Here is a 12,341-nt window from a genome sequence, read left to right as displayed (position 1 = left end):
CCCCAAAATTTTATATGTTATGAAACACAGCTCCATTCTGAGTGAATCATCCCCAGTTGCATCTACCACAGCTGCTGAGAAGAAGACATAATATCATAGAATCATAGAATGATTAAGGTTGGAAAAGACCTCTAAGATCATCGAGTCCAACCATCAACTCAACACCACCATGTCCACTAAACCATGTCCCTAAGCACCTCATCTACACGTCTTTTAAATACTTCCAGGGATGATGACTCAACCACTTCCCTGGGCAGCCTGTTCCAAGGCTTGACCACTCTTTCAGTAAAGAAATTTCTCCTTATGTCCAATCTAAACCTCCCTCGGCGCAACTTGAGGCCATTTCCTCTTGTCCTATCGCAGAAGAGACCAACACCCACCTCGCTACAACCTCCCTTGAGGTAGTTGTAGAGCGTGATGAGGTCTCCCCTCAGCCTCCTCTTCTCCAGACTAAACAACCCCAGTTCCCTCAGCCGCTCCTCAGAAGACTTGTGCTCCAGGCCCTTCACCAGCTTCGTTGCCCTTCTCTGGACACGCTCCAGCACCTCCATGTCCTTCTTGTAGTGAGGGGCCCAAAACTGAACACAGGATTCGAGGTGCGGCCTCACCAGTGCCGAGTACAGGGGCACAATCACCTCCCTGCTCCTGCTGGCCACACTGTTTCTGATACAGGCCAGGATGCCGTTGGCCTTCTTGGCCACCTGGGCACACTGCCGGCTGATGTTCAGCTGGCTGTCAACCAGCACCCCCAGGTCCTTTTCCTCCGGGCAGCTTTCCAGCCACTCTTCCCCAAGCCTGTAGCGTTGCATGGGGTTGTTGGGGCCGAAGTTGAACCTCATACAGTTGGCCTCAGCCCATCGATCCAGCCTGTCCAGGTCCCTCTGCAGAGCTTCCTACCCTCGAGCAGATCAACACTCCTGCCTAGCTTGGTGTGGTCTGCAAATTTACTGAGGGAGCACTCGATCCCCTCATCCAGATCATTGATAAAGATATTGAACAGGACCGGCCCCAATACTGAGCCCTGGGGAACACCGCTCGTGACCGGCCGCCAACTGGATTTAACTCCGTTGACCACAACTCTCTGGGCTCAGCTCCAGCCAGTTTTTTACCCAGCGAAGAGTGTACTTGTCTAGGCCGTGAGCCGCCAGCTTCTCTAGGAGAATGCTGTGGGAGACAGTGTCAAAGGCCTTACTGAAGTCCAGGTAGACCACATCCACAGCCTTTCCCTCATCCACTAGGTGGGTCACCTCTCATAGAAGGAGATCAGGTTGGTTAAGCAGGACCTGCCTTCCATGAACCTGTGCTGGCTGGGCCTGATCCCCTGGTTGTTCCGCACATGCCTTGTGAGCGTCATCTAACAGTTAACATGCTCAACATCTGGACATCTGGAAAAGCAAACAGCAAACCTGACGAGCAAACCTGCCAGCCGCCACTCTGAGCATTCAAGCCCTACGTGAGGCGATATGGGTGGTGGACCAAGGTCCAGAGCTTTATCTCCCAGCTTCAGAAATTTTGCTCCTGTGAGCAGGAGTGTGACTTGAATGACCAGGGTTTGGCCCCTATGTTAGGCAGCTTTATCCTTTCAGCTGTAAAATCAAAAGGAGGGGAAGCAGTGGTGGAAATCAGGCCAGTTTTTCTGAAAGGCAAAAAGGGAATTTGGGACAAAGGAAGCTATTTAATTTCTTTGGCCTCCTTAAGCTGTTGACTGGGGAACAAACAGATGTAACTACATAACATCAGCTGCATGCAATTAAATATATTGCTTGTCTTTGCAGACGTCTGGAAAGATTCCTGTATATACACACCACAACTGTGTGAGAGGTACAGGACTGCATAGCCATGTGAGGACAGTCGTATCGTGTGGCAGGTCGTGGTCAGTGCTGGCTGGAAAGCTGAAGTACCTCAAATGATAATGGACTCTCTCAGGGAATCTGCGCTTGCACTTCATTTCCGCTGTCTTTCAAAGAGGCTGTCATTTAAACTGGCTCAAATATGATGCAGGAAATCAAAACATTAGGCCAGGGACGGTGTCACTATTGAAACAGCATCTGACTCCTCCTGACTGCGATTACACTTGGTTATTTTGGATAGATCTTATTTCCGCTCCTATCAGCTGGAGGGGCAGCAGGTCATTTCTATCTTGCCTTGGTCCCAAAGGACCAAAACAAGCATCAACAGCCCTAAAACAGGGGGAAAAAGTCCGATGCCTCTCTGCTGCCAGCACAACATGCTGTTGTAGCACAAAGGAACGTGCACCTCAGAAGGAGATAATGAGTAGCAAAATGTGCACCCCTTTCTCCAGATACTCTTACGAGCTAAAGCAAAATGTAAGCTATGGCAACAGGATATATGTTGAGGAAGGCAGAGGATACATCTTGAAAATGAATGGGAGAATGCATTGCTTAAAATAAAAAATGTGATGCTCCCCTGCCCGCTGTGACACCACCCCATCAGCAAACATAGCCACACGTGGGCCTGAACCAGGGCTAAAAAGCAAATGTGAAGAGTGGGATTTCCTTGTGCTGAGGGTCAAGTGGTTCAGGCTGCAGCAAGATTTCTTCAGAAAATCTCTCTTTGTCTCTGGTGTAGCTTTGGACTGAAAAATTACCTTTGCCTAAAAATACCAGGGTTTCCCTGAATGACAGGAAAGCATATGAAGCTAGAACATTTGCTATTGTTTAGGGGTACCAGTCACTTAAAGACTTCGTTTCCTGCTCTTATGTCTCCTTCAAGCTCAAAAGTTTACTGTTGCTTTAACTTTCTCGATGTGTAGCTATTCTTAGATTTTGTCTCCTGAAAAATTGAAGAAACATATCAAAACACTTTTTGAGGGGTAGGTGATCCCTTGAGGAACCTAGAGGCATTGCTAGTAATTTAACTGTCAGGAACTTTATTTTTTGGGATAAATACGATGTCTTTTTTTTACTACATTTTTTACTATGATACTTCCATAGCAAAGAGCACCAGTCTTCAGCTCCGTGAGTGGAGACATGCAAGGATACCAAATGGAGAAGTGGCAGTAAATGGGAATGTGGCAGGTTATGCAAATGTTGTTAAAGCTGCATGTGAGGATCCCTAACAAGGACGGTCTTGAATTCTTTTGCAAGTAAATCATAATTAAAAAGAATCTATTACTTTATCTGCACCCCAGATTTTGACTGATGTTCCCCACTATTTTGCTGGCGAAGTGAAGAAGGCAGCAGGATGCTCTCAGACCTCCAAAGACATTTCTCCCTTGTGAAATGTTGGCCCACTTACAGAAACTCGATATCTGTTTCTTGGTCTTTCTCCTCCTGTACTCTGAGGAAATTCCTTGTTAGCCGTGCAATCAATAAAAAACATATCTTCAGCAACTAGTAAATCTAGTTTATTAAAACACAGGTTTGACAGTTAATTCAATTGCTAACAAAGTTGTAGCACGGTCAATAGAAAAAAAAAGTGACCTCATAAGTGAGATACATATATCCTCTAGATGCAAAATTATCTGATAATAGGGTGCATTTGGATGGATACAGACAAAAACATGTTAATGAGATTAGACTGTGGCTAATTTTTTCCATTCCCTTGTAGTATTTAAGGTGTACAGTATCTCGTCAGAGGTTCCAGGATTGTCACTTGTCCCTGCTCAGGTTTACTCCTGACAGGGAAAAAACGTGGAAAAAGAGTTTGTCCCCTTCCTTCCAATTATTTGTCCGCTATCCCTCTGCACAGGCTACCATCTCGATCCCATTCCCATTGCAAACCAGTGGTAATATTCCCTTTTCCTTCAATAGCATGGGACCAAGCGCTGCAGGAATTCACATGGCATCATTAGGTCAGCTCTCAGGTACGCCACTGAGTTACTGAAATAAGGATTTGGAGCATGAACTTTAGTGAAGACTTATGATAAAACTCTGAGCTTACATCAAAGGTAGCATAAAGTGACTGAAATAGATTGAGTCTGCATTTGAACATAACCCTTAGATAGCCAAGAAAAAAGTGACTTTCCCAGTGATTTGCCAAGTACTTTTCCACCTGACCATCAATGATTTGTTTTCTGCATATTTCAGACAGAGCTGAAAAAAGCTAGCTGCAGTTATTTTTGTTTGGGAGCAATAACTTTCAGTTTATACAGTGCTTTCTCCAAAAAAGTTCAGAGCATTGAGAAAGTATCTTCACTGACAGAAACCTTCCTTTGGGTGGATTTCACAGGGAGGGAGGGCTTTCAGTATGTTTGTTAGTCATATGGAACAGGCTGCTTTCCTGGAAAATATGACAAAACTTCTTGTCTTTTTTAATTTAAAAATGACGTAATTAAAAACAAAATCTAAATGTGGTCAAACTGAGTTTGGAGCTTGTTTTCACTTAATTGCAAGCAGTTTGATTTTTAGGAAATGTATTTTAGAAGATATTCAGAGACTTAAAAATGCAGGCAGCCATTTGGTGAGATTTTCCAAAGTACACACAGGGGTAGCTCCCCATTGCTTTCTAAAACTGCCCTCCTCTTCCTCCTCTGCCACGCGTCTTTCTCCTGTTCCTGGCTTAGTGCTTCCCTGTTGCATTGGTGCGTATTGGTCAGGGAGTTCAAAGCAACTGGAAGTTAATCCTATGAAAAAAAGGGACCAGTTTCCTCCTCGGAGCAGGCAGGAGGTGAGGGATTAGGGATGCCTTTGGAAGCAGTTCGCTGTCAGACTGGTTTACCTGTGCAGAGGAAACCACTCCCCAGCTACACGTTTGGACCAAAATAATTTTAAAAGTTTGTCTCTGGATCCCTGACTGAGGACTGAGCTGCCTAACCTCGGCTTTCAGAAAAGCACTGGCAACGCTGAGAGTAAAAACAAGTGTTGCAATGGCCTCAAAGGAATCGGCACACACGCGAAGAGCTGCAGGGTGCAGCCAGGTGCTCCGTGCGCCCACATCCTGCCCTGGCGGCCAGCAGTCATCTTACTCATAGCGCTCCATGCCAATGCCCTTTGCTCAAAATCATTATCTCACTTGACAATCAGTGAAATGTTAAGCAAAATACCTCGGTGGCCTTCTCAGAGCAGAAAATTTAGAAATGTTAGTACATTCTGAACAGCCTGAGCCAGTGCCGGGTCCTGTTTGGCTCTCTGCCTGCTTTGTAAGTCAGCCTCAGCAGAAAGTATCATCAGTGATGCTTTACATTTCTGTTATGTGCAAACCTTTGGCTGGTGTTTGCGAAGGGAACTGGCAGGGCACTATGAAGCTGTTGCGCACCACAGTGTCTGAACCGTGCACCTCTGCACACACAGGGAAATGGAGCTCAGAGAGGTTCAGACATAGGGGAGGTCAGATGAGTAGTTTCTCTTCAAGTCACTGGTTGAGTATTGTGAAATGAAGTAAATGGGCTCTAGTAGCAAGGTAAATCCCTTTCAGTCTCTTGTCCTGGGAAGGGTGAACACTAGAGGTATATCTACACTGCTAAATAGAAGAGGACCAGGGATCACACCCAGGCACCTGACCTCTGATCATCCTGCCTCAGTTTTGGCCATCCCCAATGAGCTCTCTCCAAGACACTTTTGCTCTAGAAGTGCCTGGCACTGAGCAGCGTGGCTGCAGGCTGGCTAGCACCACACAGCCTCTGCCATTGAATAGTATGGACCCAGTCTAGATGTCCCATTGGGACCGTATATATAGCATTTCGCAATTCTGCATCAGCTACCTGCGGTACAAACTTCTGATTCTTGCTTTGAAATTTTCAGCAGCAAAGTAATAGAGGACAGGATCGAGGCAGCTGTTCATGGAAGCAAGGCAGAGAGCAACCACCAGTGCTTTGTGCATGGGCAGGCTGGCCTGGCTGCAGCTGCTGCGCATCAGGTGAACAGTTCGCAGTATGTGATACGGCAGGAAACAGAGGAGGAAGAGGATGAGAGTGATGATGATGGTTGACAGTGCCTTCTTGTGACAGACTGCCTTCTTGCGCTGTGGAGTCTTGGACTTGAGCAACACTTTGATTGCAAAGACGTAGCAGACAATAATTGTGCAAAATGGCAGAATGAAGCCCACGATGAGGACAAAACTGTTCATTATGAGGAGCCTGTGTGTGCTGGAAGGGTGGAGGTCCAAACACTTGGCTGGGTTGCTGTACCCAGCAATTCCCTTGCTTAACAGAGGGCTGGCGGCTGCCAGCACGAAGACCCATATGGCTGCGCATGTTATCCTGGCATACTTCATGTTGGTTACTTTCAAGTGTTGGAACGGGTAGACGATGGCTATGAAACGAACCACGCTGAGCACGGTGAGAAAATAAATGCTGCAGTACATGTTCACGTACAAGGTGTAAGTCATGATCCTGCAGACGATATCACCAAATATCCAACGTGATCCCAACAGGAAATATGTGGCCCGAAAGGGCAAAGTGCTCACAAACATGAGATCCGAAACAGCCAAGTTCTGCATGTAAATGTTTACTGAGGTCTTCCTCTGCGAAGGCTGGAAGAAAACATAAATGGAGAGGCCATTTCCAACAACACCCAGGAAGAAGATAAAGAGATACATGATGGGATAAATGACTTGCTTGAAGCCGTCAATCGTACAGTTGTAGGAGCTGTTGGTGAAGTTGTTGTCTAGTGCCATCTCGGAAATATTCATAGTCTAGAGCCAGGCTCTCCGTCTTTCTGCCAAAGTAAAAAGAAGTGGTGTGAGTGCTGGGTTACAGGCCAGGCAGAGAGTTCAGCTATTCAGGACTATTTCGCTGAGGGCAGAAATTGCAAGATGCAGAGGGCAGTGGAAAGTAAAGGTTTGTTAATGAGTAATCACTTGTGATGTCCCAGTAAATACACATCTCAAGGCGTAAAGCCCCAAGTCATCTCTAAACAGTTTCAGTATTACAGCAGCTGGTTCTTGTCTCAATCTATGCAAGTGCTGCCTTTTCAAGGTGAGTGCTATGTGTGTGTTTTAATGGCATTCTCTGATCTCTCTGCAAAACAAGCCAACTTCCTGTCAGCCATTTTGTAGTAGGAAGCTCTTGAGTCCCCAGTTATGGGGACATCAAAACCTGATCAGAAAAGAAATCACTGTCCACTGGTAAGTCAGAGTTTCAGATTAGGACGAAAAGCCAAAATAACTGAATTTGCTGATTGTAAGTAGTGAAATTTTTTCTGGTACATTGTCTGCTGTTGGCAGCATGTCACTGAACTTTCCCGAGCAATATATTAATATATCTCAATATACCGAGTATATTGATGTACCTCCAAACCTATAAATTAAGGACGTTTTGACCTTAAACATTGCATAAATACTATGCATCGTTCGTTTTTTAACTCCCTCCTCCTTACACTGTCTTACTTCTTTCCTTTAAGTTTCTGATGTCTTTCTATGTCTCTTTTTGTGGGGCCTTTGCTTCATTTACCACTTTCTCACCCTTTTTGTGCTCAACTGCTCTGCATCAGTCGTCTACTTGTACTGCAGCTTCCAGGGCAGCCCACATTTGCAGCCCTACTGAAAATGGCCTGTGAGAAAATGGGCTGTGTTCACGGAGAGTGACATTTTTCCTCCTATGAGGCTATAATTCAATCAAAAACCAATAAATCAAATCAAAACCACTTATCACTAAAACACTCTAAATAATATTTTTTTTCTCATTAGAGTCGATTTCCTTGCTGAACTCCCGATTTCTTCTCTCAGCTGACCTGCAGCTAGTAGTATTTTGAAAGGAAGGTTTCAGTATTGTTGCTTGTTTAATAGTGGCAAGTAATTCCCTCTCTGCATCTGCCAACATATTCTAGAGATGGAGCATGGAAAATTTTAGCCTAAAAACCAGAACTACATGGCATTTCTAGATGCACAAAAAAGAAGCTTTTAATTTGCCCCAGTGGGAGTGATAATGGGTCCATGGTACATGACTGCATCTTATCTCTTATTCTGGACCTCACTGGCTCCACGATCTGAAATTAATTTATTTGCACAGGTGGAGTCTGCCTAGGGGGAAACATAGGCTCTAGATTTGGGTGCTCTGGACTCCCAGTTACCCATTGCGGTATTCCCAGTGCGCTCTAAACAGGAGCGAATTTGCGAACTCAAGCTATAGTGGGGGAGCCTGAGCTATGTTCAGAGCAGCTCATGGTATCTTCAGGGCGGTGTCTCAGAGTCCATCTGGATCCCTTAATATAGCAACCAGATGTGCCCCAGCAGTCGTCTTTTATCTGGCCCCACTGCGACGGGGAGCATGGGAAGCGTGACCTCTGGGCTGGGCTCCCAAGGAGCAGGACTTATCCCCCTGTTGCGAGATGGGAGCATGGTGGCTCAGGGAAGGGGGACATTTGCTCACACTGACGTCATACCCATCTTTGCAGTGCCTGAAATTATCCCTCCAGAAAATAAAGATAATAATATCTATTGAGCTTAGGAGCACTGAAGACTAGAAGTGAGCAAAATGGATATTGGGGCTCAGCAATGCTCCAGACTCAGTAAACACATGCTCCTAAAGGAATTCTCCTCCTCATTTGAGATCCTCTTTCCTCATGGAGGGGAGAGACAAGGTACACTTCCTAAGAACAAATCTTTTGCAATCAGAGGAGTTTTGAACGGTTTTGGTTTCCTGTACAAAGTGACTGTCTGACATACAAGTTTTCTGTGTGGGATCAAGGACCAGCTTTTCTCCTGATTGAATCTGATCTCCCCATTTTGCAGCGAAACATCACAGCCCGAGGTACTGTGAAGGAAAGAGCCCTTTTGACTGCGTTTTGCTATGGCCCAAGCATAACCCCAAAACATCAGTGAAGAGATCTGCCACCTGTTGAAGCATTCCTGTTGTGTATGAAAACTGTGAGTTAGAGGAGTCAAATCAGGATGGAGCGTGGACAAATTCAAAGCCCTGCTGAGCTAATAAAAGTGCCCCAAAACTATAAGATTTTAAGCTCAGGATGCTGATAGCAGTCTAGCAGCAGAGTGGGGGCTACCCCATAAACTGCGAGCGTGCGACATGTACGGCCACCTGCCCAGAGCAAGTTTTGTGCAAGTGTGTGCAGGGCAAGGGGCTGGGGATGTAGAGGGACAAGGGTGGCTGTCTCGAGACAAGAGTGGCTCACCAGGAGCAGACCTCATGAGATGTCTGTGCAGATCTCTTGGGGGTGTGGCAGAGGAGCCGGTGGTGACTGTGGTCATTGTGGGCACCAGGGATGAAGTTGGGATCTTTGGGGCTCAGCTACAGGGCAAAAGAGAAGCTCACGTCAGCCCCAGTCTTACAGTGCATGGATGAGACAGTAGAGAGGCAAAATTTAGGTATGTAAGGAACTGAGGGATCTTTTGGGATAAAGGCAAGCAATACAGAAATGAGAGACTGCACTGTACCCAGAGTGGAGCCAGGCTGCTGGCGCTGCAGAATGAAAGGTTTGCAGAGGGGTTTTTAACTAGAAGCAATAGGGGAGCTGACGGGCATGAGAGAGCAAGTGGGCTGGACTGATGAGACCTGCGAGGGCAGTGAACTGACATCCAGTGCACCTCTGATAAGACCAGCAGGGAAATAAAGCCGGACTGCAATAATTAGGGAAGGCAAATACAACTGCCCACAAATCCAGTTGGCTGGCACGTGCTATCTTGAGTGACTGAGCAAAAGCAAATCTTACATGTAATTCTGCACTGGTGCTCAAAGCCCAAAATGAGATGGGGGAGCTGGAAGGCTTGGCATGAGACAACAACCCTGGTGCAAGGGGAACCTCTTAGACCTGTAGGAGAGAGGATAATCCATGGGAAGCTGTGTTGCCATGCTACCAGCTTTATGGTAATGACAGTGGAGGACGCGCAGGTGGAGGAGTGGCTCTGTGCATGAAGGACTATATAACTTGCAACAGCATAAAAATATTATGGCTGAAGAGAAGCACTACAGAGTCCTTGTAGGCAGACAGCCCATACTCTAATAATAAAAACAGAGTGTTAGGAATACATTACCAAACTCCTCATCATGATGATGATAGTCATCAGAAAATGCTAAGTGAGAGCAGGAAGCTGAAAGCAGGTAGCAATAGCAGGAGATTTTGGGTGCCTTTATAAAGATGCTGCAGCAGAACAAGATATAATGTCTATATGCAACAAATGCCTGATCCCTAGAATAATTAGTCCTGCAAACTAATCCACAACACAAGATGCTATTCTACATTTCATCTTTAGCGCTGCACAAGTCCTAGGTCTAGCAGTTTTTGGTGGAGGGAGCCCTGTACTGGAAATCACAGTAGAGCTAGGTTCGGCAGTGTTGTGGGACAGAGAAGCCGTCCCAGAAGGAAGAAACCTACATGATTTTGGGGACTGTTTAGAAAAACAGGGCTGCCTGATGGCAAAAGATCTCTTAGGGACAACAAGACCAGAGCAGAGAAACTGCCAAAGATGTTGGGGTATTTTCATGCTCGATGCAGCAAACATGTCAGAGGAGCCAGCTCCACTCGAGGGATGCGCGCAGGAAGTATTAAACCGACAAAATAAGTGAGAGGCCAGTAAATAATCAGGACCAGATGGCATTCATACAAGTATCCCAAAGGATCTCAACTGTGAGACTGCTGGCCAAGGCACTTAACCCACCACTACAATCAGGTGTTGTGCCAGGAGACTGGCATGTCACCACTGCAGCTCTCATCTACAGGAAGGGCTTGAGAGGGCAGCTTGAGGGCCACGAGTCGGTCATCTCAGTGCTGGGAGCTACCGACTGCTGAGACCGATTTCTACCTCTCGTATGTTGCGGGGGGTCTGTAATGAAGAATGAAGGCACTGAGCTCATTGAAACACCAGTCTGCTGAGAAAGAGTCAGCACGTCTTCTGACAAGGGAGATCCTGCCCCACTCACCCGCTGAAGGGCTGTGAGGATGATGGACAAAGGGGGCCCAGTGGTCATTTTATATGTATATATGGTTATATATGCATTTATACAGTTGCATTTATCCACAAAGCTCTGCACCATCAAACTCTGGGATTGATTTCTATGCTGTGCCTGGACAGAAGGACATGCTCCTTTTGGAGAGGTGTGGTGGAGGGTGCTGCTGCTAAAGGTGTAAATATGAAACCTCTACTGCCGCTAAAGGTGTAAACATGAAACTCTCCGTTTCCAAACTGCTGATCCTGGATTTCACTATAACATGAGGAACTACCAAAGAACCTATTTTTAATAAGGTGTTTTGCATATGCAAAGTTAAATAGGGAAATCAAGCTGTTCATTCAAAATATAGTTCTTCACTATGTTAAGAGATAAATATATAGAACCTCTTATGCCTGGAAAAAGAGATGGCCTGTGCATCTATCACAATAACGCTCTATCTGAAGAGGATCCCGGACACCACAGTCTCATGTTCATTACCCAAACAGGAAGGCAGTTGTGATATCACTGCTGTATAGGAGATCACTTGCATTTGCCACTGCACTTCTGAGAAAAATTGAAGTTCTCATGTTTTTTTAAAGTTCCCATTGGCTTTTTTTCTAGCATTCACTTTGTGTTTCAGGAGCAGCATTACCAAGAGTAAATGTAATAGAATGTAATATTTAGAATTAACACTGAATTCATCAAAACTTGACATTTTATTAACCTTTCTACATGCACAATAATAATTTTTAAAAAATCAAAAGTCTGACCTTTAACACCTTTTATTTTAAAAGTTTGCCATCATCAACCAAATATATATTTTTCATCTAGTTAAAAAACGAGACACACTTAATCAGATCCACAACTTGATTGTTATCCTACATCTGGCAAACATTCCTAGATACATAAATCCACTCTTTTTTTCTGCCAAAAAAAAAATCTCAAGACCGGCTTTGTCAAAGACATGTTTAGTCAATGATCGCAGCTTCTGGCAAATATAAAGCTTACTGTGAGTAATAAGAAATAGAAGTAGGTTCTATTTTAATTATTGCAACCTTTTTTATCTACATCAGAAAAAGCAGAGAAATCTTGTCCTACCTCAGCTCGTGTGCCTTCTGGTGTATTCAGTATTTCCTTCTGCTTGCTGTTGCTCACAACTTTCAGTTTTGTTAGTGGAAAGGAAGAACACAAAAACTTGAAGCAAAACCCAAGTGCTATTTATGCAAAAGCCACAGAAAAGCCATGAGTAGTAGGAAAGGGCAGTAAATCCTGATTAAAAGATCTTACATCTTCTTAAAAGAGAAATGTTCTCAGCTCAAGGAGTGGTGCTAGCAATCACATGGCAATCTTTCATAATTTTCAACCAATGAAAGAGGCTCTGCAGCTACGTGGCATGGTGGGAAGCTTTCTGTATTTCTGTATTTGGACCCACACTTCTATATATGTGCTTTCAATAATCAGGGTTGCTCAAAATATTAGAGGAGATCCCCGTATAAGCTCGCATGGACCGTTAGAAATGTAGTTCTTGGAATTATGGAGAGGGCACATGCCGGGGGTA

General features: G+C 45.1%; 1 protein-coding gene across 2 annotated transcripts; it reads right to left on the bottom strand.

Moving 5' to 3' along the window:
* Positions 1 to 3,351: 3,351 nt before the first annotated feature.
* On the bottom strand, positions 3,352 to 12,026 carry CYSLTR2 (cysteinyl leukotriene receptor 2). 2 transcript variants are annotated; one of them, XM_075139603.1, is made up of 3 exons: positions 11,882 to 12,026; positions 9,041 to 9,145; positions 3,352 to 6,617 (listed from the first exon to the last, which is right to left on the bottom strand). In XM_075139603.1, the coding sequence occupies exon 3, from the start codon at positions 6,589 to 6,591 to the stop codon at positions 5,659 to 5,661; it is 933 nt and encodes a 310-aa protein (XP_074995704.1). In that variant the 5' UTR covers positions 6,592 to 6,617; positions 9,041 to 9,145; positions 11,882 to 12,026; the 3' UTR covers positions 3,352 to 5,658. The 2 variants fall into 2 exon arrangements, with proteins under 2 accessions (XP_074995704.1, XP_074995705.1); XM_075139604.1 differs by lacking the exon at positions 9,041 to 9,145.
* Positions 12,027 to 12,341: the final 315 nt, after the last annotated feature.

Source organism: Calonectris borealis, chromosome 1, assembly GCF_964195595.1.
Source record: "Calonectris borealis chromosome 1, bCalBor7.hap1.2, whole genome shotgun sequence".
Lineage (NCBI taxonomy): Eukaryota > Metazoa > Chordata > Aves > Procellariiformes > Procellariidae > Calonectris > Calonectris borealis.
The sequence above is the reverse complement of the archived record's forward strand: the minus strand, read 5'-3'. Positions and strand labels throughout refer to the sequence as shown.